This window comes from Piliocolobus tephrosceles, chromosome 3 (assembly GCF_002776525.5).
Source record: "Piliocolobus tephrosceles isolate RC106 chromosome 3, ASM277652v3, whole genome shotgun sequence".
NCBI lineage: Eukaryota > Metazoa > Chordata > Mammalia > Primates > Cercopithecidae > Piliocolobus > Piliocolobus tephrosceles.
The window spans coordinates 161896415-161917708 of record NC_045436.1 but is presented as its reverse complement, the minus strand read 5'-3'; the positions used below and the strand labels follow the sequence as shown (position 1 = coordinate 161917708).

At 38.5% G+C, this 21294-nt stretch overlaps 1 protein-coding gene across 6 annotated transcripts in view; it reads right to left on the bottom strand.

Annotated features, from left to right (window-relative positions):
- The window catches only part of PPARGC1A (PPARG coactivator 1 alpha), a 685332-nt gene that overhangs the window by 92658 nt on the left and 571380 nt on the right, over nucleotides 1-21294 (bottom strand). Inside the window, exon 1 of one of the 6 annotated variants that reach the window (XM_023223059.1) lies at nucleotides 4585-4758. The exons of the other annotated variants lie outside the window; for them this stretch is intronic. Coding sequence (XP_023078827.1) covers nucleotides 4585-4638 — 54 coding nt within the window. The 5' untranslated portion in view covers nucleotides 4639-4758. Of the gene's footprint in view, nucleotides 1-4584; nucleotides 4759-21294 lie in introns of those variants that run through there. 6 annotated transcript variants of the gene reach the window in all.

Genomic DNA, 21294 nt, shown 5'->3' with positions numbered 1-21294 from the left:
CTTGATTTTACCTTGGAAAGTTTATCATACATCTTAGACACTCAATAAACTATTGCTAAATGGAAAAAGAACAAAGGAACTACACTAGGAAAAATTTTCTCCATTTACACTCCTTTTAAGCATTATAATCCATATAATTCATTTAGCAACTAATGATGCAAAGCCCTTTGACTCATCTGTGATTCTCCTGAATTTTGTTATTTAAATCATTTACTCTTATTTGACTCTTCATGACTTTCTGGACTTCATTCTTAAAGGCAAAAGCAAGTTCCTTAAGATGAAGGACAAAAATCATAATTTTTTTTCTATATGGCTTTTGTATGTAACTTGCAAGGGGTGTGTGTGTGTGTGTGTGTGTGTGTGAGTATGGTTGGCATCACCTAGTACCCGGAAAAGAAAACTCACAAGAGCATACCATCAGTGTATTTTGTTCATTATTTATGCATATCTAAACTGTGCTTTATGTGAATTCAAAATAACTATTTCTGTTTAGAGTTTCAAAATAATTTCTATATATTGAGAGGTTTAAAATATCTTCTACCATGGCTGGGATGCTTATCACCAAGATTATTTTAGATTGTCAAAGTATTTCATCCCCTTACATGAACTAGACAGTCTTTTTAACTGTTTTACCATGGGGCTTTTGGAGGCAAGTGGACTCCCCTTACCAATGAGGTGGCCTCCTAAACTTGAATTGGCTACCTAACTGCTAATGTCAGTCTGCAGACAGTAAAGAACACTGCAGGAACTCCTATCGCAGGGGTCTGGCATTGCCAGAACAGTAAGAACTTCATCCACCTGTGAGTAGGGGTGTCTCAATCAGGAGGCACACACTGACGCAGCACCCTCGTGGCCCTGCCTTCCAAGGTCGGGAGAGATGCTGTGGAATTGTTCACATCCAGGCAGCAGTTAGGCATAGAATGAAAGATGCACCTTGACATTTACATTTTGAATGAAGTAAGTTTTATGCAGATTTTCTTTCTCAAGCACCCCTGTTATCCCTGGCAGGGATTCCTAGCAGGCCACATTACACAGGTCATATGCAGCAGCGTGATCAAAAGCAACATGCTGAGAAGTAAGTACTGGGTAATGGAGTCAGCAGTTGGTAAGGGGAGGATGGGGGGAGACTGCAAATCATTGCCATCCTTTTCTAAGACCACTGGGCCCCAATGAGATCACTGGCAGCAGGCACAAGGGAATGCAAAGAAAGGGCCGTCCTCGCCATCAAAACTCTTTCCTTATCATTTTATTGGTCTTTCCTTTTATTATTATCTGAGTTAGCCCAAACTTACAGCTCAGTATACTTGACAAGGCATATAAGTAAGTGGAGGCTGGGCTGAAGGGATCTCATTCTGGCATAATGCTCGTATTTGGTTGTGGGTGAAACACTTCCCAGACTCCATTCTTGCCCATACAGCTGATCCTCCAAGCCCAAACACACTATCTTAACTTTTCCTCAGTGTCACCAATTCAGAGATAGGGGGAGAACTTTTTCAATGGTGCTAGATACACTAGGATGGTACAGGGGCATAGTCTTTTAAAAAACATGAACAACAAAGATAGCAACACCAAATTAAAAATAATCAAGAAAATGTAGGCTTTCCACGTACGGCTTAAGTTCCTGTTGTGAAACTTAGGAACCAACCATGTTTTGGAAGGCTAAAGTGGCATACTGATTGTGGACAACTTTTTGGTGTCCCTCTCTCTAACTGCCCTCTTTGGCATGACTTGTTCAAAACCCTTTAACCTTCCATAAATACGTATTTTTAAATAACTTTTGAAAACCGTTGAACAGACCAGGTCAATTTGTTATACTGGTGCTATCTTGTCATTTACATATTCCTTTCCTTCCTCTCACTTGCTCTCTCTTGCTCTATCTGTCTCTCTCTCTGTCTCTCATTTTGCTTTTATGTTATGGTTGAGAAAAGTGCATGTGCTCTTGCCAATGTTGACATGCTAATAAAATCTGTGCTTCTGAATGTGGCATTATCCTGCTAATCTAAAACACATTAGTGGTAGCAAGTGTTCCTGTTATTAATTTATATTTGGCCTTTGGGCGATGCCAGACTTAACAGTCCAAGCCCTGTAACTGTCCTCATCTGACATGCTGATATTTACTGTTTCCCTATACATCTGTAACAGGTGTGCTTTATTGCAATGACACAGACACATTCTACTGCCTCTTTGCAACTATGACAGCTATTTCACAACTGTAGCCTCAATTTTATAATAAGATTTAAGAGGATAAAGCAGTCACTAAACACAAAAGGCTAATTATTGTATGTTATTTCACCCCAACGGACTTTTCTCTTAGTTAAGGAGCAGACAATAAATTAGCTTAACTGCATTAATGATAATGAATCATTATAATTAAGTATAATTCTCCATTAACCTTTTGGAGGTTTTTTGTGCCATTGATGGTAAATTTTAAAGAGAGAGAGAAGAAGGAGTGGATTTGGTCACATTAATTATATTAATGAAAAAAGAAACTTGGTTCTTAAAAAAATTAGTCAAGATGGGGAAAGGGGGTGGAGAGAGGGGCAGTAAAGAATGACAGACTTAGTAGGGTGTATGTCATTTGAATTGTCTCTATCAATCTTAGTAACCTTATTGTACATCACCTTCATTAAACTGTGAAACACGGGGCACTCCAAGTAGCTGTAGTGATATAGGCCTTTATTAACCAATGTACTACCCTGTCATTATGTGCAAAAGGGCATAATATGTTTTAGGATGACAGCAAATATTAATGATTCAAAAAATGAAAACTGCCTACGCTACCTGCTGCTCGTAATATTTTAGACTGGCGGAGGTGATTCCCAGAGCCGCTGTCATGTAGGCAAAGCCTCTAGCATCTAGCTGCCTATAGTGTAACAGAGAAGTGACTGGCCAATCTCAGCCGACTGGCGACTCCATCCATGGCTGGACAAGTAGCCAAGACCTTTCCTCCTTAAGAAAAAAATTTAAAGGCCACAGTTTTAAATGCTTCTGATGCTTATTTGAAAATGACTGCAGGAATTCCAATGATTAAAATAAATCTTCCTTATTTCCATATGATCTAGTTCCTCAATCAACTCCTAACAGCATCAAGAATAATACATGATGGAAAAATGAAACTACAGCAGCTGAGACCCACAGTGCCAGCCAGACAACCACTCACAGGACACTCCGGCTACTCAAAGACAATTAGGACTTTGAAGCCACTTATAACCCTGACTCATAATGGCTACAGGGCATATGAATTATCCGTATCTATTCCACCTTACCAAGAAATCAGAACAAGATAACAATTACAATCCACAAATACGATCTACCAAGGCAAGGGAGGGCAAATGGAGCCAACATTGGTAAACCCAGCAAAGAGTTAAGAATCCCAGGCATGCCTCGCTAGATAGGAAAAAAGCATTCACAGACGGCCTTGGCCAAATTATTTTCACTTTAGATGTGTATCGCTGCACCACATGGACATCTTATTTAATCAAATCACGTGTGGGCTTGATCCTCCCCCTTACCCTACGTGCCCCCAGCTACCCAGAGGAAACACTCGCAGTCTTTTGCCAGATTCATTGTTAGCAGCTGGGATCCTCCATGCAATTCAATTCGAGTCCATCTCACCAGAGTCCACAGAAAGTTTCGCTTGTTTCCCAAGTTGCCCAAACTTTCCTTCCGAGAACATTCCATTGTGCCGAATGCAAACACGCCGAGGTCCTCCGTCCCCCCAACTAGACTCCAGACATTACGAGGAAACTGCTTGCGTTATTTTCCCCCCTGTATGAATTGTAGCCAGCAGAGACTGTGGAATTGATGTATTGCTGTCTATTTTTACACAAGCAGCGAGCAGCTCCACACACAGTCCTGCATAAACTCTATTCTCTCTCGGCTTCAGGCAGCTCTCCGTGGTACAGGAAGATTTAACCATTGGCTTCCCTGCCACCGACGCGGACGGAAAACCTTGCACTGCCAGGCATTTCTTTTTATTCGCTGGCCAAATCTTTCAACCACGTATAGGAGTTTTAAAGGAAGCAGCATCGTTGTTTTGTGTTCTGTGGGAAAAGCAATCTAAAATAGCCCAGCAGGATTATTTAGGATTTTGTAAGTTCTCTGTCTGATGAACAGAGAGAGAGGGGGGAAAAAAATCCGGAATACAGTCAAAACGGACTATATTTGAACACATCCATTTTAATATTTTTATCTTCGTCTTATTATAAATAGAAATGGCATTTTTCCAACCAGGCCACTAAACACCACTGGAAAGACTTCAGCTTCTGATTCATATCAATATCTTAGAGCATAAATATTGCATATGAGTAGAAACAGTGCCAAAGTCACATGGAAAGAGTTTCTAACTGCAACAGATACTGATGACAGCAGCTAAGCTTTGATTTGCTCAAGGCATCTCAGAGCCACCTTAAAATAGCAAACTTATTGGAGTTAAGATAAGATTGAGGTTCTCTTCTAAAAGCTCCTGCCTGGACTACTTTCCTGGCTCTTCTCTTTGCCCAAGCCCATCCCCCCTTACAGGAATAATAGCATCTGAGGGAAGCGTCAGTCCTGGCTGCAGCGCCGAGCCCAGCCCCAGCTCACCTCGATGTCACTCCATACAGACTCAGAGTCCTGGTTGCACATGTCCCACGCCATCCAGCTCCTGAATGACGCCAGTCAAGCTTTTTCAACTCCAATCCACAGTGACACAGAGCACACACTCATGCAGGCAACCAGCCCCTTACTGAGAGTGAACTGAAGGCACCTGTCTTACTACAGTCCCCAGTCACATGACAAAGCTATTAAAAAGTAGGCTGGGCTGTCACTCACCCAGCCTCCCTTCCCCTGTGCAGCTTGCTGCTCTAACTCGTGACGTCACTCAAAGGCAGCCCTCTGCCTCAGTGAAGTAACGCTTTAAAAAAAAAAAAGAAAGAAAGAAAGAAAGGAAACACTTGGACTTTTGGAGGCTTCAAGCATCATGCTGTGATTAAAGCCAGCTTTGAATGCCACAGACTTTAAACGGAGCCCTGGCCATATAATAACCAAAATCCCCTGCAATCTTTTTTTAATTTATTTTCCTTCCAAAACAAGCAAGTGGCAAAGCTCCCTGTTTCATGACAGAGTCACTATATTCTTAGCTAAAATGTGTATTCCCTAAGAACTCTTTAATTCTAAGATCTCCAAGTGGACTCAAGCTCAGTTTGGGACTAAAGCAAGAGCTTATCACATGATGCATTTTTATGAGGCATTTTCTCATTGAGGGAGTGTTTGAAAGCAGCAAATGAGGCTTTTTTTTTTTTTTTTTTTTTTCTGCTTGTTTAATCAACAACATAGGCTGTATTTGTTAAGGTATAAACAAACTCCTCCACCCAGAATTCGGCTGCCCCCATGGCAGTAGGGAATACCAGCTCCCGAAGTATTGCTGCAGTTTTCTTTGCTCCATAAAAGGAGAACAAGCCACAAAACCCCATCCTTTCAGCTTCCTTCTAATTATTTCCATTTCTCTCATAGGCTCCCAGAAAACAAGTGTTAGTAAATACAGTCGCTGCTGCTGTGCTCAGATCAGCTTAGATTCCGGGCTCCTATTTTTCATACATGTAGCGTTTCCTCCCTAACTGCCTTAGGGTGCCTTTTTGAATAAACATTGAATTCCAACCCTAGTGCCCTGGGTTGTGTAGTTTGCGTTTTGAAATCAAGAATGTCCGTGAACTGAGGGAAAAATACCAACACACTATTAGCAGAAATATTCAATTCCTGAGCTTTACTTTCTATTATTTTTCAGCTTGTGCCTTGAGACAATGAGGGCTAATGCAGGTGCAACTGTTTTATGATGACACTACATATTGAATACATAACAAACTCAAGGTACTGGATACAGTGGAAAAACACTTCCTGTAACATGACAGTGGTCTGACTTAACCCTTCCAAGTTCCCAGGAGATGTACACATGTATGTATCTGTGTGAATAAACATGTTTTCATAAAATGTTAAACCCAATATACTTTTAGAATCAGCTCAATTCTTTTACTTGATAATAATTTACCTGAAAGCAATCCCCCAGTTATCTAAACATAATTTGTAAAGCACTATTTCTACTGAGGTTAATATACCCTATTCTTCATTGTCCGTCTCCTTAAACAGAAAAACATGGTGATTTGCCCTAACACATATTTTAAATATTAAGTTGCTCAAATATTAAAGTGAAAGAAAGAACAAAAGAAACAAAACACCACCAGACTGCTACTTCTTTTAGACCATCCATATTATAAGAGATTTGTGTGCTGTGATAGCTGCAACAAGTTGCTAGTAAATTCCCAAATAACGTCAGGAAGTTGACAGTGTATCATTACTGGGCATAAAAAGGTGGCCAAGAGCTTTGACATTTTAAGTTTGCTGAATACAGTTCACAGGCACATTTTCCCTTTTACAAACAGGAGAAAATGACTGTAGTTTTAATTTTCTAATGAAAGAACAGGAAAATACAACCTCGGGAATGCTTTTATACAAGCAATTAGTGGCATTACTCTGCACTCCCCACAAAGAAACACTGATTTTCTTCCCAATTATATTCTGATTTAATGCAAAACTTCAGTAAATTATTAAAATTCAGGACAAAGGTCATTGACTCTCCCCTTAACAATCAACTGTGAAATAATATTGGTCACCTGGCCAAGAAGAGTCAATGTTTATTAATTATTATCATGTGATTCTTCCACTGTGATATTCACTGATACTTTTATTTGTGTTCATCCAATGCTAGATATTCATCATATTTTTAAAACCTATTCACATCTTTTAGAGATGTTCTTTACATTGGAACAGGCTCATTATAATTTTTGATATTCTAACCTGCCCAGATTGTATTGTTAGGGTTTTCTTATTTTTTGCCATCTAATTATACTTCTAAAAAATCAAATCAGCACATGCACTGAAACCAGAAGTGATTTCAAACACACTTGTTTTTTCTTCACTATCACTATCACAAAGAAGATGGTAATTCAGAAGTAACAACATTTAAAGGACTTATAAACTACAGTATATTGCACTGCCCCCTCAAATTTCTATTACTGGACAAATAAAAATTAAATAGATTCCTAGGACAAATTAGAGTGTTTTCCACTATTTTTTTTTTTAAATCTTGAAACTACAACTGTAATGAGAGGGATATTTTAGAGGTTTTATAATTTTGTTAATTAACTCTTCAGATTAAAATTTTTCTTCTGTCCAGTTTTTTTTCTTTGCTCAGGAGAACTTAAATTGTTCATTGCTCACCAACCTTGGTTTTTTCTGGTTCCCCGGGCCATTTCTATATTTAATTCCCTCTCTGCCTTGACTATTTCTCTCACTCTCTACCCACAGCCGTCCTTTCACCCCTTCGTCAACTCTATCTCCAAAATTTCCTAATATCTGGTTTCACACAAGGATATATTGAAACTTTACTGTGTGCACAGCCATGTATCACAGGGACGGCTAAGAAAGCATATAACATGGACACAAGAGAGCTTACAATTTTAAGGGGATGACAACCCTTAAAAATGGAGAATAATTCGGTATGAAAAACCAATGTCACTTGGATCAACACCCAGATTCCTCTTCTCCTGCTTAAAACACACCCTGGTGAGGTACAAGGTCCTTTCATTGACCACTGCAGTTCACACCCAAATCAAACTCATTTTATCTCAACAATAGAAAGAGGTATTTATTAACATCTGCCGAGTGCCCCTAATGTTGCAGATCTACACAGAGCCTACATTCCATCCTGATAATTTCTCCCCTCTGTAATTCTGTTAACATTTTCCAGGGTTTCAATATTAGTAGAGGCAGGAGAATCTATCTCAAGTTGCTAACAAAGAGAAAAATAACCCTCAAGAGAATAATTCAATTATCTAATAAATATGTTGAATGAAGTGTATAACATTGGGTTTCCCTCCTCACTCCTACCCCAAATTAAAGGCTTTTCCCACCCCTCCATATTTCAGACAACTGCCCATTTCTAAAAATTAGAATCAAATTCAAACCCCCAAACTCAAAAACCTCAGACAATAGCAAAAACAACCGGTTCTGTTGTCTATATTGAATATAGGTGATTTCAGAAGCAAACTCAGAAGAGCCATTAGGATAAATATATTTGTTCACTTGTTTTTATAAGTTTATAAGTTTTTATTTTAACAAAACAAACAAAAAACTACCAGACTGCTGCTTCTTTCAGATCATACATATTATAAGAGATGTGTCTACTGTGATATCTGCAATAAGTTGCTAGTAAATTCCCAAATAACATAAGGAAATTGACAGTTTATCATCACTGGGCATAAAAAGGTGACCAAGAGCTTTGACATTTTAAGTTTGCTGAATACAGTTCATAGGTACATTTTCCCTCTTACACACAGCAGAAAATTACTATAGCTTTAGTTTTCTAAATCAAGAAAGAACAGGAAAATACAATCTCGGGAATGTTTCCATGCACACTATTTATACAATAACTACATAAGAATATATGTATGCAGAAACTTCTCAGGAAAGAAAGGTGGAAAGCAAAACATATACAGCAGAGCACGTATGGGCTAGACATTAAGGTCAGCACTTCATATGCCACATCTTAATCAATTTAGTCCTCCAAACTATCCAATAAGGATGACTTGTGTACCCATTTTACAATGGAAAAAAATAAGGCTCGGCAAGGCTTAGAGAGCAGCTGAAAAAAGCTTGCAAATCACTGAGAGCCTTTCTAGAAAGAACTAAAGTTTCATCCATAAGAATAATAATCATCCTCAAATCAAAGCCATAGCAAAGACCCCGGAGGCAACTTTATAACTGAGGGACAGTCTACATAGCTGGAAACCAATATTCCTGGGAATGCTGCCTGCCTAGAGCATTCGTCCAGAAAGCAAAGGGGCCTGCCTAGAATTGCTAATATTTGTAAAGTTAATCATCGTTAACAGGCACTCAATTGCTTGCTTTTAATTCCTAGAGGGACTAATTGATCCTGATACCCCACATCAGTTTCTAAACACATGCTTTGGGCCTCTGGTTAGAAGCAGAGACTGTGTAGAACACAAAAGTTGGTAGCAGGATAGGCTATAACAAAGACTTCTATAAATACTTTAAAATTAAACCTCATTTTCCACAAAAAATGTCACAGTGATGCCCATGTGAACAAAGAAGCTTTGAGGAAATAATTAGAGGAAAATCAAGACGCTTGAATGTCTCCTAGCATTTATTTTTCTTTTTTTAATAAACAAGTTGTGATAGACAACCTCAGCAAAAACAACTCTCCTCTCCAATAAAACCAGCTCTGTGGAACTGAGTCAGCCTCTATTTTAATTTGGACCTCAAAATGTGCTTTTGGTGTTTTTCATATTGAAACAAAAAATAACATGAAAATTAATCAGAGTTGCAGTCAATTGGACTAATCCAAACATAAAGCAACAATTGTACTTATTAAGCACACAGATAAGAGATAATAAAAGGGTGGTTAAAATCTGATTTTGTCTGATGTTCAATTCTGTTGTATTTGTGAATCTACATTTTCATTTACCTTAATTATTCCAGGTTAATTTATCTATAATGCAGAGAGTTATTGATTATTTAGATGATAAATATTCAATAGGATTATCTAGCAATTATTTTTTAACTGGAAATGAATAAGGCATATTACATATTGTCAAATTTGGCATTATTTAAAAATTTAAAGTGCTACTGAACTTCAATACACAATATAACATTTCGTTTACTAAGAAAGATTTTTTTTTCTTTGCACTAGCTGAAGTTAGTAAGGGCCAGGGAAACTAGAGGTACACAAATTGTTAAACTGAAAAAAAAAAAAAAAAAGGTAATCAAACTGTTCCCCTGATACCCATTTTTTAGTGCTTGAGTCCTAATTAGCTTAGCTTTTCTCGATCTTAAGGAAACAAAACAAAACAAAACTATATTTTGCAAATAGTCTCAAAAGGTAACAATAAATAGACAATTTTTTTTTTCTTTTCCTTTTTTTTAAATACCACCAGGCAGAGTCTTGGAAGGATTTTTGGTTATTTGACTTGTGTTTCTGTTATGGGTTTTTCCAGTGCTTTGATATTTGAATTTTGCTCTGATATGTGTGTATATATATATATATCCCAAACATGTCAGAGAGGTAGAAGGGAAATAAATTCTCATCTTAAGAGGCAATTAGCTTTGAGGTCTAAGTTCAATTTTGTGGCAACAGATAAACTCTTACTTTATATTTGCTAGCCCAATGAGACACAAGATTTTTGAGAAAACATCCTTAATCAAGACCACTTCTAGGACTGATCTCTACATTTAGCAGCTCAATTGAAAAACAGACATCAGATACTACTGGTAGGATTATACTGGGTATAATTTTTATACAGAGCAAGCAGGCAATACGTATTTAAAACTTTTAAAAACCTCATAGACCTAGAACATCTACTTCTAGAAATTCATCCTGAGGCAATAATAAGGGAATGTGTACAAAGATTTTTCATATGAGGATACCCAATGCAACATAATTTGCATTATTGAAAACTTGAATGCAACGTGAATGTCCAACATTAAGTGACCTAGTTCAATAAATTATAGAGAAGTATGTGTGTATATATATATATAATGTTATTAAAATCTGTTGTAAAATATATTTAATAGCATAATAGGAAAGTGTTCAAAATATATTAGGGTTTAAAATTAGGCTTGAAAAAACTATAATCATGAAAAGTTTACCTGTAAAAATATATCCTCAGAAAGAAGAAGAGGATGAGGAGGAAATATAACAAGCTGTTTGTAGTGGCTGATGACGTTATAAGTACTTTTTACGCTCCTCTATGTGAGTGTGCTTTTCTGTAATTTTCAAATTTTCTCTTATAAACATGCATGACTTTCATATTCAGAAGAAGAAGAATTATTCAGTTTTGAGAGGAACAGAGAGATTCAGTACTAAAGCCATGCCTGCTTAACATACAGGGAATGTAGCAGATAGAAATAGCCCCTGATGCCCAATATTGTATCTCAAATATTCATCATATATTTAAAATGAAGCCATTTCTGCCTGTCATAACAAGTCAAACAACTACTCCACTTAGGATGCAAAGCTCATGAGCAACACTGAGGGAAGTTAGTGTCCAAGATACTTAGAAATCCCAGAATTATGGAGAGAAGGAAGCTATCAACTCCTATTAGCTTGCCTCAGAGGTAGACCAAAACCACTGTCCCCCAGACACCACTACCATCTTCCCTTTGTTTCTCAACCTGAAATTTAATTGTTAAGTCAATTTTCTCTTCAAAAATCTTAATTAGCCCAGGTGGGGTTAAAGAAACTTCATTCATTTATATAATAGTAAATATTTTCAAGAATGGTTTGAATAAACTGGTAAGAATAATTCTCAAGAAGAGGGTCTACCAACTAACTGGGGAAAAAAGGAGGGGCCACCAGCAAAGGCTTATGGGAAGAGTGTTTAGAGACATGGCTTCCATTGAAGATGATTGAAATTGATTTGACCAGGAAAATGCAGCCCCACTTTCAACCCAGTGACATGCAAGTAAACTTCTGGAACACAGCCCATCCCTAAATGTGAAACAATCTGTGTAAATGCTGCCATTTTGCAGCCCAGTGCTTGGGCAGAAAGCTCACTTTTGGCTTCTCAAGTATCACAAGAGGGGAAAACCCACTTTCTTTCCCCTGGAAGGTCAACTATATTCATAGGAATGAAAGCTTTATATCAGCCAATTTGATTTCATGTTCTCACAGTTTCCTTGGCCTTTTCTGCAGATCATTCTTCCTATACATGAGTGTTCATTATTTTGACTATTAAGAATGTTTGTAAGAAGAGGGGTAATGAGGTTGAAACCAAAGTCAGCCAGCCTTACGAGATTTAAGGTGAGTACTGGAGGCTCAAGTCTACCTGACAGGTGGAGTCACTTTGAGGCTCTTGATTTAGCCCAAAATGAAAGGAAAATGCAAGATAAGAAGAACATGGCCCTCATTCAGCTATGTCACTTGCCAGCAATTCGACTTTGGGTGGTTCATGTAATGATATTGAGCTTCGGTTTCCTTATCTGTCAACAAAGATGGTCAGATTCAATTAAATCAAAGATCTTTGCCAGATCTAAAATGCAGTGATGTGCCTGTCTTGACAGAGACAGACAACTCAGGAAGCCTTCTTTGCACAGGGTGAATCCAAATGTCTCGTTTCACAAAGACACTGGAAATCAGAGATGATGTACAAGAAAGGCAACTGGTGCTCAGTGTTGCTGAAAGAGCACAGCTTCATCATTTTCCTTGCAATACAGATATTTAACCACTCAACCATTCTAGAAAAAGAATACCAGAGAACTTGTGAAATATAATACTTTCAACCACGGGTATTGGCTCTGAGAAGCTCAGCTTCCTAGAGACCCGTGTTTCTTACAAAGTTCAGGTAGCTGCCCAGAGAAGCAGCCGGTTTTCATCTTGTTTATCATTAATTCTGGAAAGTAGCACGAGTCATATGTAAGACCGAGTCCCTGCATGCACAGCAAGTGTGAAAACCACACAACTGATGTGGTAGTCACTACATGTGATTTAGAAATAGTGTCACCCAGAGAGAGAAGATTTAGAAAGGAGGGTAGATATTATATTCAGGGTTTTGTACATAAGAATAAGGCCTACAGCAGCTAAGGAAATGAGAGTTTAAAGTAACATCCTTTCCGCCTAATACCAGAAGACCCTCCTTAAATAAAAAGCTCATTATATTTGGTAAAAGATTGTACATATTTTTAATTTAGAAGGGATGAGCTGAGATATTAATGTAGGGTGTGGAGGGAGGAAAAAAGGTCATATGCCTAATATTTTACCATAACAGTATTAGCAAATGTATTAAACCAAGGCCATATCACAGGATAGCGTTTCCTTTTCAACTGTTTCCTTTGTACATACAACCCTATTGAGTGAGAGACAGAAGATGTATGCTTTGGTGCCATCTAAGACCAACCAGCTTGGAGGTTTTCCTTTAAGGTTGAGTGAATGAATCAGTCATAGGAAAACTAACTTCTCCACCAGAAAATTCAGAGAGGGAGCACTGATGACATAGGAGTAAGGAAAATATGACCAGGTAAATGATAAACCTCAGTCAGGACAATGGCTTGATAAACCTCCAGCTATTCTCACATGATGCTGGGTTCTCACTAGTAGTATTCACTGGCATTACATTCACATTTTCCTGCAACTAGGAAGAAGAAGTAATAAGAAAACTAACATAAGAAACCTTGATTCTGTGCCTGTGAGACAATCTGCAAAAAGAGGTTGACAAGAGACCCATTTTAAACAAGCCAAAACCTCTATTATTCTTTAAAGGGTCCAGATAGTATTTTGTGCCGAGCAGATGATCAGAGTAAATTCTTTCCCTACCTCTTTTCAAAACAAAACAAAAAAAATCTTTAACAATTCCTGAGGTGGACTTTTTTTTTTTTTTCTTTTGCCCAGGCTGAAATGCAGTGGTGCAATCTCAGCTCACTGCAACCTCTGCCTCCCGGGTTCAAGCTATTCTCCCACTTCAGCCTCCTGAGTAGCTGGGATTACAGGCATGCGCCATGACGTCTGGCTAACTTTTTTTGTGTGTATTTTTAGTAGAGATGGGTTTTCACCATGTTGTTCAGGCTGGTCTCAAACTCCTGACCTGATGATCCGCCTCCCTTGGCCTCCCAAAGTGCTGGGATTACAGGTGTGAGCCACCGCGCCTAGCCCCTGAGGTGGAAATTTCTACTACCCATGTTAGTAGATCCATTTGCATGCAGGCCACCTAAAAATGGGCCACACCTAACATTTTGCACAGCCATACAAAGCCACTAAGTGGGAACGCCTACCCAGGGCTCTCCTGTGGGTATGTTCAGCTTGTGTGCTCTCTTTGTCTTCTCTATGACATCATTCAATGTGACATATTACGTAAAAACCACAGGACAGGGGTGATATCCTGCGTTGTGTTATGCTTTGTAACTGCTGATGCACCATATTTCAGCTTTGTTATTTTGTTTTAGCCCAAATCACACAAAACTATAGCTAATAATTTTCTAGGAAAAAAGCAATTTAAACAGTAATTAATATGAAATAAACCTATTCATTCCATTTACAGTATTATGTTTGTTAGGGATTTTATACTTGAAAGTATGGCCAAATATATCAATGAGAATTAATGAACTTCTGCTACACACCAAAATGTAGATAAATCCCAGAAATGTAATGTGAAGCAAAAGAAGCCAGACACACATGAAAGGTGCATACGTTATGATTCCATTTCTATAAAGCACAGAAACAGATATTTAACCTAGGTGGCTGCAAATCAGGTGAGAGGTTGCCCTGGGTAGTGGTTTGGGGCAGGGCAGGGAGCACCACAGTCAAGCGGGAAGAGGCCCCAGGAAGTTAGTTAGGGTTTCTTTCTTGCTGTCTGTGCTGGTTACATGGGTACATTGTTACTGAAAATTCACTGAGCTAAACTCTTATGGTATGTGTACTTTTCAATATCATATACTTTGATAAGAAGTTTAAAATGCATAGAAAAGAAAGAGAAATAAATGTTTCTGTACCACACATTTTTGAAGTTTGCATCCTGTCACAAAAAAAATTCCCAATGTCCAACTTACCTCCTTAAAGGGACCCTTAAACCACTCAGACAAACAGCCTTGGAGCAGGACTCAAAGGACTTGATGTCTAGGTTTGTTTGTCTGACCCTGGACAAAGCCACTTTAACTTTCTTAATCTATTTCCTCTTCTATCAAGAAATGAAATGGTATTACATATTCTCTGTATTTATTTCTTGAATAAGTGAAGTGAAAGAACATTACAACTCTAAAATGTTAGTCTTTTCTCTTGGTTCAAAACTCATTATTGAACGGTGCCACTGACTTGCTCGGAAAATGTGTCCCTCTTCTCTGAGAGCATGGACTTTGGAGTCAGACAATGTAGATCTGTTACTTACGATCTACCTGTAGGAACTCAAGACGTCACCTAAGCTATCTGAACCTCAAGCACTTCATTTACAAAAATGGAAATATAAATGCCTATTTTACATGGCTCATGTTAAGGTTAAAGAAAATGAGTATAAGCCAAGTGCTTGGCATACAATGGCTACTCAATAATGATGCCTGCCATTCATGTTTGACTACTTAAGACTCAATGTAAAATCAAGCAACATTAGAGTAGATGCAAGTGTTTGCTCTTCACCTGCCTTCCTCACCTAAGAAAAATAAAGATTTGGAAACCAAGCACATCAGACGTTCTCTTTAAGTCCTGTAGTAAGTTGACTTTCTATGAGGGACAGTGTTATCACAAGTTGTAGGATTGCCAGGTGGTTGTTTGTTTCTCTACTTACCTAAACAAAAGGAAAAACCAGCCTCATACCAGTCTTGAGCTGGCACTACCTCTAAAGAGACCAGAAGCAGCAAGTGGAGAAAACAATTTTTGTTTCCATTAAGCTGGCCACAATGTTATTTGAGCCAAAAGTCTTTCAAGAATTTCTCTGTTAAGAAATCCAGCTGGGTGTGGTGGCTCACGCCTACAATCCCAACAGTTTGGGAGGCTGAGGTGGGTAGATCTGATGTCAGGAGTTCGAGACCAGCCTGACCAATATGATGAAACCTGGTCTCTATTAAAAATACAAAAATTAGCTGGGCATGGTGGCAGGGGCCTGTAGTCCCAGCTACTTGGGAGGCTGAGGCAGGAGAGTCGCTTGAATGTGGGAGGCAGAGCTTGCAGTGAGCCGAGATTGTACCACTGCACTCCAGCCTGGGCAACGGAGTAAAACTCCGTCTCAAACAAACAAACAAAAAAGAAATAAGACATTCATATGGTGCATGAAAACTGACAAGAAAGCATGACTTTGGGACAATGAGAGGAACCACAAAGTATCAAATTGTGTTTTAAATGATGATATCTGAAATACACACAGAGGGAAGAATGGAAAACAAAGCCACAGGAACAAAACAATTCAATATAAAGTTCATTGTGCCACCAGCGGCCTATCAACTAAATTGTCTTAGCATTCACACTTCTTGCAAATTTGTGATCAATCACATAATCGCTTCTTAAATTGATAAATGACATAAAGGATATGTTATATTTTATCTTTGACATTTAAGGTATTTTTTTTTCTTTAAAGCAATTTTCTGTGTAGTAAAATGCTGGCAAGTTGCTATCTAAGTCCAAAACTATGCCAGCCAATGCAGTAGCCACTAGCCACATATATGGCTACTGAGAACTTAAAATGTGTCCACACAAAAATTGAGACTTCTATAGATATAAAATATACCTGGAATTTCAATCTGAATGTGAAAAATAGAATGTAAAATATTTCATTAATAACTTACAGTCATTTGTCAATATAATATTTTGAATATAGTAACTCAAAGACTTCAAAATTAAATTTACCTTTTTAAAAATGTAGTTACTGGCCCGGCGCGGTGGCTCAAGCCTGTAATCCCAGCACTTTGGGAGGCCGAGACGGGCGGATCACGAGGTCAGGAGATCGAGACCATCCTGGCTAACATGGTGAAACCCCGTCTCTACTAAAAAAATACAAAAATCTAGCCGGGCGAGGTGGCGGGCGCCTGTAGTCCCAGCTACTCCGGAGGCTGAGGCAGGAGAATGGCGGGAACCCGGGAGGTGGAGCTTGCAGTGAGCTGAGATCTGGCCACTGCACTCCAGCCTGGGTGACAGAGCAAGACTCCGTCTCAAAAATAAAATAAAATAAAAAAAATAAATAAAAATGTAGTTACTATACAATTTAAAATTAGATGTGTGATGTGCCTAGTATTCCTATTTAACTTTAAACTTTAAAGTTTTGCATTTGGTCTGCAAGTAACCTATATCATAGATGCATATAAAATTTATAAAATCAGGAAATTTCAGGATCATTAAGGGAAAGTAGAGCAGAGCCGCAGCAATGTACAACTCCAGGGGGTGCTACTCACATCACAATCTGTAAAAAGTGATCCTCAGGACTTTGCAGGCCTCAGTCTGCATGGCCCTGTATTGAAAGCTGTACAATCCATTCTCCCTATAAAATCAGCAATCCCTTCTAGAACATCCCTAGGGCAATCCCATAAAACTTTTCAGCACCCTCCACATCTTTTGCAAAACATATACAGAGTAATAAGATGAAAATATATACAGTGAGTGGAAAATAGAGCTGACCATACTCTAGGATGCAGAAGATGGCCAGAGCAACACCAAGTATGCAAAGTCTGAGATATATACAAGGATGCAGGGTTCTCAAGAAGGCTGTTTCCTTCCTAGGGATGAGAGGCATTTTTCAGAGGGTAACATTCACTTTGATTACAAAATGCACCCGCCTCTCTCTTCCAAGGGAGAAAAGCCTGTTGTTGCATTTATAATGTAGCTTTAGTTTTTGATGCCAAGAATGATTCAGTAAACACAGTTATGTTATGGTATGCTATTTCTTATTCAGTACTCAAATTAATCTCAAGGCAGTGCTGGCATTAATTCAATTTGATGCCTGTACTTAGGATTTCACATAGGTGCCTTCATCCAATTCTTCTTTGCAACCAATAAAATCTTAATTCATGGTAATATATTTATTTCTAGTTCAGTTCATGTTAAGGAGTGCAGTACTTTACAGAAAACTAATTAATATCAATCATATATTATAACACTTTTAATGGTTCATAGGAAAATCCTACACTGGGGAGAAGATTAGATGAACCAAGGGGTCTTAGCCCATCCTATTTACTCTATTTTTAGGACTTGAGAAAAAAACATCAAGCATCATTTCAAATATAAATTTAATTGAAGGTGTGCATCATAGGACGGCTGGGAATTAAGAACTCGGGTTCTTATCCCTAAAAGGAAATTGATTTGATGTGGCCCAAGAATGTAATTTACACCCTCAGACTCTGTTTTCCACCTATTTTGTGTAATAACCATATAATTTGCAGTTGGTGAAGATATTTAAATGGAGATGCATGGCATTATTAAAATAATGAACAACTTCACTAACAGCAAGCCTCCTGCAATTGTTGGTAACAACTCTACTTTTACATCACATTTGAGTAATGTTGAGGGCATCATATTTCTGGAGATTGCACACATAGCCAGCAGCATCGTTTAAGTGTGAGTTCTTGACTATGAGTGCCTGGAGTCGTGCAACACGGTGGTCCTCACATTTTCTTAAGGAGCTACATTTAAAACGCCGAATTCTCTTCCAGAAAACTGGAGCAAGTGGATTACACGACTCTAAAAATCTTTAAAAATAAAAATAAAAACTAAAAAGAATGCACTAGATCACTTGAAATGCATGGTCATAATATCCAGTCTTTCCAAATTAGGCATTTTATTCACTCTGCAACAAATTCTCCACACTGACAAATGAATAGCTTAAAAAAAAAATGAAGTATGCTACATACTTATCTCTCTTTTTAAATATTTTTTTGTCTGTTTAGCAATCCACATACAAAATCTCCACATCTGGTATACACACATATATGTATCTTTAAAAGCCTTCATCACTATAAATAAAACAAAACCCCACCTACCAATAGCATAAAGCCTCCTAGGTACAGAGATAATGCCTCCTGATACTCACTTTCAAAACTGAATCCATAGATGATAACCCCAACATGTGTGTCATTCATTTTACTGCAGTGCAAATACTGGTATCGCGAGATGAGGGAACACTCACAGCAAGGGCTTCGGCAGGCCACTTTTTAATTCACAAGGGCATGGTGACGTGGGAGGGCACCTGAGAGTCACTGCTAAATGAACTCCACAATAGGGTACAAATCTGAAACCCAATCTTAGCCAGATACGAACGTAAGAGCAAATATGTACAGTATCATGTGCCTTCCAGCAGCCCTGTGTCTCGAGGGAGCTCTCTGACATCAGCAGTTGAGACAGGTGGTTCCCTTTCCAACTGTGGAAAATAAAACCCTAGTGCAGAGGCACTAAGTAAATATAGCAGTACTGTAATTTTTCTGTGGTGCGCTCTCCCTGTGATTTCTGTTCTGTGATGATACTTTATCCCAGGAACCCATTCAGGACACCCATCCATACCTGTAACTGACTAAACATTTGCAAACTGGTTAATATTGGCATTAAAGAGGGTGTAGAAGACTCTGTTTTATGGTCCCAGCTGGTAGAGCTAGGGTTTTCCTCCTCTCTTTTATTTGGAATACGTTGTCAAGTGGCTGCTCAAAACTTTATTGGACTATTTCACCCTTTGTCCCCTGTTATTAATACAACCCAACAGAATGACAGACAAGAGTCAGACCATCTTAAAATCACATGCACAGAGCAGGTCAATACCAATCATATCCAGTTTGAGTCTGAGAGCTAAAATCAGCTGAGATGTACTAAGCCCTTTGTGGTCACAACTATTTGCTTTTGAATTTAAGAATTACTCACAGAAGGGCACCCCGTAACGTGTGTATAAAATTACTTAATTCAGCTTCTATTTCCCTTTCTGAACATAGATACTTTTACACTCTGACAGCCGCTGGCTCTTAAAGCATTCTCCTTTTTGTTGTATCTCCTTAGAAACACAAATCTTGTTCCCTGGCAGCGGTGGCGCTAAGTGCTGTGCCACATGCCCAAACTAGTTCTTCCTCGCAGCTTTAATTCACAGTAAGTAGCATGAAAGGAGGTCAACCCTTCTCAGAAAACACTCAGAGTTCTTTTCGACTTCAGAATCTATTTCAGAAAGCCCTACTCCCTGGTATGTAAAGAGCAGCTTCCCATTTTGAAATTCTGGCCATAGCTATTGACAACTTTATGGAATGGTCCACAAAAGGCCAAACACAGAGACATGATCACACTTTCAACTCTTGATCCTGATTCTCTGTGGATTCTGGAAATGATGTCAGACGAGGAAGTCAATAACTGCCATCCACTCTTCGCCCCCAGATGACCCTTTCATTTGAAAACTACTTACGGCATGCATACATGTTATGGCTTTCCTTCCCTGAGGTGTTCATTGAATGCTTAACTCAATAATGCCATCTTAATCCTGAAAGTTTCCATGGTGACCTACAACTGTAATAAACAAGTCTAGGGAATGGAAAATGAAGTCAGGTCCTCTTTAGTCTCCCTATTCTTCTTCACCTTTATGAATGCAGCCTTCTCTGCTTCTCTAAGTTCATAGTTCACAGATTTGGGGGCTAGAATAAAAATAAAAATAGTAATACAGAAATAACATCCAGCATTCAGTGAATGCTTACTGTATGCCAAATGCTGTGCTGAGTAGTTCTGTAGATTATCTCATTTAATCCTTACACTAACAGTAAGAGTAAGTATTATTACTAATCTGATTCTAAGGATAAAATCACTGAAGTTGAGAGAGGTGAAGTAAGTTTTCTAAAGACAAAAAGCTTGTAATGGGAGACCAGAAACTTCAAGACAATCTTATTTGACTTCAAACTGTTGTTCTTAATGTTGTTCTTAACGATCAGCCTATGCAGAAAAATAGCAGTTTTTGTTTGCACCTAACAGTCGCATAACTTAGACATCTAGTAGTCTCTTCACAAATCAGAAGGGAACCCCAGCTTCATGTTCAGCAGGAAGATAAAAACACCACACACATCCAGCTAAAACCACCAGGGAAATTACGAAAAGGCAGGACTCAAAGATGAGCACAGCCAACACATGGCACCCTGCTCTGATCAAAAGAAGCCTTACAACAAGTGTCTCTAAATTTGATCTGACACATCATTTAAAAGAGTGCACTTTTCTTTGCAGATCAACCTTTACAGTTAACTTGGGGTGTCTGATTCAGGTCATTGAAGCACATCCCCAAGGAGAAGAAACACTTATTATAATGCCACCCTTCTCTTTAAATGAAATGAAGACTCCTTTTGAAGATAGCAATTCCAAACAAAGGCCAGAGTAAAACACATATTATGACCACATGAAAAATCTTATTATAAAGATGTTTTTCAGCCGGATGCAGTGGCTCATGCCTGTAATCCCAGCGCTTTGGGAGGTCAAGGTGAGAGGATCACTTGAAATCAGGAGTCAAGACTAGCCTGGTCGACATGGTGAAAACCTGTATCTACTGAAAAACAAAAATTAGCTTGGCATGGTGGTGCACGCCTGTAATCCCAGCTACTCAGGAGGCTGAGGCAGGAGAATCACTTGAACCCAGGAGGTAGAGATTTCAGTAAGCCAAGATGGTGCCACTGCACTCCAGCCTGGGCACTGAAGTGAGACCCTGTCTTAAAAAAAGAAAAAAAAGAAAAGAAAAGAAAAAAAAAAGATATTTTCCATGCTACATATGTGTTTCCATGAAGTACATACAGTATATACAGTATGCTTATCTAATCTAGAACAGACCTTAA